The 5,053-nt window shown below is 44.5% G+C and overlaps 1 protein-coding gene across 1 annotated transcript; it reads right to left on the reverse strand.

The window, feature by feature from the left end:
* Positions 1-773: 773 nt before the first annotated feature.
* LOC142291113 (claudin-4) lies at positions 774-2,506 on the reverse strand. The gene has a single exon (XM_075335382.1). It carries the CDS (start codon positions 2,419-2,421, stop codon positions 1,792-1,794), a length of 630 nt encoding a protein of 209 aa, XP_075191497.1. The 5' UTR covers positions 2,422-2,506; the 3' UTR covers positions 774-1,791.
* Positions 2,507-5,053: the final 2,547 nt, after the last annotated feature.

The raw sequence follows: 5,053 nt of genomic DNA on the forward strand, positions 1-5,053 counted from the left end.
AACAATTGTCTGAGTGCAATCCAATCAGGGGAGAACATATCATTGGTGGAGCCTGTCCAGCCGCTCAGGGGCCCGAGAGGTTGGTGGCCCATTTCTACTTCCAAAACAGGTGGAATTATGAATTTTAATGAGTTATTGGACTGAAAAGGGCCCATATACTGTTCTTGCACAGGGGCCCTTTTCTGTCTGTGTCCACCAGTGGAGACAATGTTTTCTCGTCAGACTGAACATACAGTCGTTTACACAAGCTCTTAGGGTGTGCACCATTGTTGTAAACATGGGTTACCTGGTTAGGGGCCCGCACATTATTTACTACCCCCTTCTATCCTGAGCCGGACCCCAAGTTATGCCTCTGTGTGTATATATAAAAGCAAAATGTGCGTTACCAACAAAATCACATATGTGTGTGGTATACTAGCTCCCCCTAGCCACACCCTTGGATGTACTCACCCGAGAAGAAAGCATGAAAACCATACTGCTTTCTCATTACCTATTTTTAATTAGACACATAAAAATGACCTGTATAAAAACACCATATATCTTATTACTGAAAAGAGGCACAGAGGAAGAGATTGTTTTGTGAACTTCTATGTGCAATTACGACATAGCATCTGTGTAATTACCTTCCCCGACCTTAAAGTGAAAAAATAATTAGGTATCTCATACAAGTACTGTCACGTAAATGCAGGTGCCTCTCCGGAATGTTCTCGAATTTACACACATTCCAAGCATACGAGTATATCACACACAAAAAGTACATTTCTACAACAATATTGGTTAAAAGTTTTTTTTTTATTATTTTAGAAACAGGTTTTAAAATCTAAATAGCATAAACATTTATGAAAACATATAAAAATAATAGTTTAAAAAAATAGCAACATACATTTATATTTCTTCACTGACAAGAAGTGGCAATGGAATAAGCACAGGTTGGAGCATTGTGCAAATAGTAAATGGTGATCACTGTTAGTCTGAACAGGAAGGGGGGGACAAAGGAATCAAGAGACATTTTATACTATGGGTAATGTAAAGACCAGCTATGGTATATATCATCTTAAATATACATACAGAATTAAAATCATCCTAAGAAGCCAGGTTTCTACTGTACATCTCACATTTTGATTTGGCAGAAAAGCACTTGTAGCAGAAAACCAAAAGTGTCTTATGAACTACAAGTCCTATCAGGTTCTTTAGGTCACTGATTGGGAGTTGCATTTCATCTAAAAGCACAGATGGTTGGCAATATGAAATATGAAATACTGAAATATTACAACCTCCATTTGATCTCGTTAGTATAAATCACTATAACATAAATCTCAAGTAGGTTCCATTTTCCCACCCCTTTCTCCTTTGACATTTTCTGCTCCCTGAGTTCTTTTTTTGATGGCACAGACAGATTTTGCACCCTTGGCTTACATGGCTTGTATTTCTTTTTACCTGTTGCATAGTACTGACCACAGAGTAAGTATGGCACACTGCCTGCATGCACCTATGTAGCCCAATATTTGTACAGATCAGTTTTTACTTTCCCACCTAAAACCGCACCCCACCCAAGTTAAAGTTCTCTGCAATCTTCATTGAGCATCTGAACAGTCAGTGACAGCACCCTCTGCTGGACAGGGGCCATAAAGAGTTTCTTAGATGGGTTTGTGCAATTGTAGCATATCTGAGAGTGAAAGAACAACCAAAATCTTGACATGACTCTTCTGAGATGCTATAGTCTGTGTCCATATATAAGGGAAAGAAAAAAAATTGATAAACGATCAATGTCCTTTAGTCCTTAGCGCCTATTTACACGTAGTTGCTGGCTGGTCCAGATCGTGCAGCAGAGTATTTGGCAGAGTAGGGTTTCTGATCCCTTGGTGGGCAGTTGCAGCACAGCATGGCACCACCCAGAAGAAGCAAGGCAGCTGCAGCCCATCCAATGTACAATGAGGCTCCCAGCTCTCTCTTCTGTGCTTCCACCACCAGTGGGTTGTAGAAGTCCCTGATGATGTTGTTTGCAGACCAGGAGACAGGGATCAAAGTAAGGATTCCAGCCAAGATGAAGACAATTCCACTGACGATCATGATCTTGGCTTTTGAGGACTCATCTTCCACGCAGTTGGTGCATTTGCCTCCAATAATGGACAACATAACTGCCAGGAGAGCCACAATTATGGCGATGACAATAAGGGCTCTGGCTGCCTGGAGGTCCTGGGGCAAGGCAAGCATGGAGTCATAGACCTTGCATTGCATCTGTCCAGTGCTTTGCACAACACAATTCATCCATAGTCCTTCCCAAACGATTTGGGCCACCACAATGTTGTTTCCGATGAAGGCAGTAACTCTCCACATTGGGAGGGCACAGCAGACCACAGTGCCCAACCAGCCGATGATGGCAAGGGCGATGCCCAGGACTTGTAGACCCATGGAAGCCATTCCTTAGTTTCTCTTTGCCGAGCTGAAGAATGAGAAAGATGCTGTGTCTTGGATGATAAGGAGTGCAAGTGTGAGGTGTGAATGCAGGAGGCTAGATATATCCCGAACACCCATGGGAGGAGTCTGTCTGCATTAATCCAGATCTCCATCTCACAGAAACTCACCAAGAGCCATGAAACTAGTTAAGCTGGATTCTGTGTTTGTCACAACAATGAGTGGTTTCACCCACCCTTCACCTCCCCCATCTTCTGAGCAAAATTGTCACTGGGCTGTATGTGTCACTGCAGCCAACAGTTTCCTAGTATCATATCATTGTAACATGAAAACAGAAAGTCTGGGGACAGCGTATGTATTAATCACAGGAAATGGGGTCATAAAGCTGAAAAAGCTAAATATGTTAACTCATCCTAAAGTTATACAGGTCACAGGTGACTGATCACGTATATGATATTCTGTGCATCTAAGCTCTGAGTATCTTCTCAAAATCTATTTTCATGTATTGGGTGAAAGCAGCACAATGAATATACAAAGAATACAGGAATCTGAGTAGGGAATCAATCACCTTTCGAAAAGAGCCACTGGCCCACATTTAAGTCATGCGATCTTCATTACAAAACAAGTAAACTGATTAAAGAGAACAAATATCACATTAACCTTTACATTATGCCGGTGTGGCTCTCACCCATCACCACTTTTGAGAATAGAAAAGCAGGAGAAAGTGTTTGGATATCTGTCTTGGAGGGCGAATTAAATTTTTTTTCAATGAAGTGCCCCCCATTGTTTATATACATTTTTCCACAAGCTACCTGATCCCCTTTTTTCATATGTCAATAATAGCCTTGAATAACATTTCTCCACACAAGAGTCACATTGGATATCTACCAGGTTCCTGGGAAAACAATTTTGTGGTGACCCTGGCCTTCTGTCCCCTGCTCGCTGTCATTGGGGTATACAAAGTTCAGCCTGTTATATTTTAACTTTCTAAATTCGCCATTCAGCTGTGTGATAAGTGGAGCCAGATGTATCAGACAGCCGCTTATCACCCTATTGCAATTAGAATGCATGCTCAGTCCCATCCCTGGATTTCATGTTTGCAGACATATGGAGCATTTGAGCTCTATATAGGGAGAAGAAAGCTCTGACCCTTAGTAATACAAGCTGCATAATATTTGTCTATCTGGAAATACACTGTAAATCACTCATGTGTTACTGCTAGGAGTGTCTCGAAAGGAATTAGGGGAATAGGTGGTGGAGGTCCCTGGGCAGTTGCGTCTTTCCCCGCTTTTTAATCTGGTCCTGTATAATATATATGTAGGGCCCCTGAGACCCTCAGGGCACTACAGGGAACTGCATCCTCTTGGGGATACAGGACCTATCCCCTGGGACCTGGAGTACAAGTGCCTTTTCCACCAAAACACAATCTTAATCCTAGTACTCCTCTCCACACTGGGCATAGAGGGTTAACTACGTAAGGGGATGGTCGCCATGGGAACGAGTCCCTGGGTATAAACAGCCTGGTGGGAGGGATGAGCAGTCAGAGAGTCAGTGAGGAGAGAGTCGAGTAGCACACAGGAGAGGTGTGTGGACATGCCCGAGCTGGGTCCGTGTAACGGTGACCCCGGGGGCACAGGAGAGAGGTCGCCAGGGTGGGTACCGAGATACCGCTGGGACCGGAGCACGCACAGGGCAAAGGGCCCTAGGTCAAACGCAAGTTTTAGACTGTTTGGCAAAAACCTGCCCAGTGAGGACACCTTCACAGACTTCACCGAACCAAATAATCCGGGGGCATCAGCAGTAAACTAGCATCGGGGTTCGGACACTTACCTCCCCACAGGGTCCGCACTGCCCGCCGTACGGAGAAGGAGACTGTACCCAGCAAGGGACAGTCGGGGTCCCCAAACGCTCCACGCTACGGGGACTCAATCTACAGAGAGTGCCGGGAACAGAGCAACCTGGGTCACTACATTGGCACTGGTCCACTGGACCTGAACCAGCAACCCCTGGGTCCACAGTGAGTAGAGACTGTTAAAGACAACCTCGGGTGGTCTCCATTATTGCCCCTCTACATAACCAAGGGACAACCCTACCTGTAGAGGGCCTACCATCACAGCTGCCACTACCACCAGCCCTGAGAGTACCTACATTAAGCAGGTTCTCCATCTCTAACCGCAACCCGCAGGTGGCGTCACATGACAAAAACTCTTATCTCCCCTGTAAATACCCCCCATTAACAAAAGGGGCCCAGAGCACGGGACCGGGCAATGGCCACCAGAGTGACATTCCCATTTGTTATTGCCCGGGACCGTGTACCCCCTTCTCTGGGCGCTACATATACAGGCATCCGACAGTGTGGCTGCTGAAATTTGCAGGTGGCCATATCTTTTGTGCTTGTGCCCTCACAACCATTGCCGTTTTGCAAAACAAACCACTATAGCTCATGTGCAACCAATATGTGACATTTCCATTCTGTGGAAACAGGATGGCATGAATAAAAGTACAGTCAAACAGCTGAAAATAGTGACCTACAATAAGGCATTGTACAGCAGACGTTTCTGTCCAGGCCAAACCTTACACCATCTTTCTTTTAATGGTAATAATGTATATCAGATTTACATAGATAGAACTCACCATA

The sequence above is a fragment of the Anomaloglossus baeobatrachus genome, chromosome 2, assembly GCF_048569485.1.
Source record: "Anomaloglossus baeobatrachus isolate aAnoBae1 chromosome 2, aAnoBae1.hap1, whole genome shotgun sequence".
Lineage (NCBI taxonomy): Eukaryota > Metazoa > Chordata > Amphibia > Anura > Aromobatidae > Anomaloglossus > Anomaloglossus baeobatrachus.

Excerpts from the sequence above, each read along its gene's own strand:
- LOC142291113 (XM_075335382.1), bottom strand. The coding sequence starts at position 2,421 with ATGGCTTCCATGGGTCTACAAGTCCTGGGCATCGCCCTTGCCATCATC.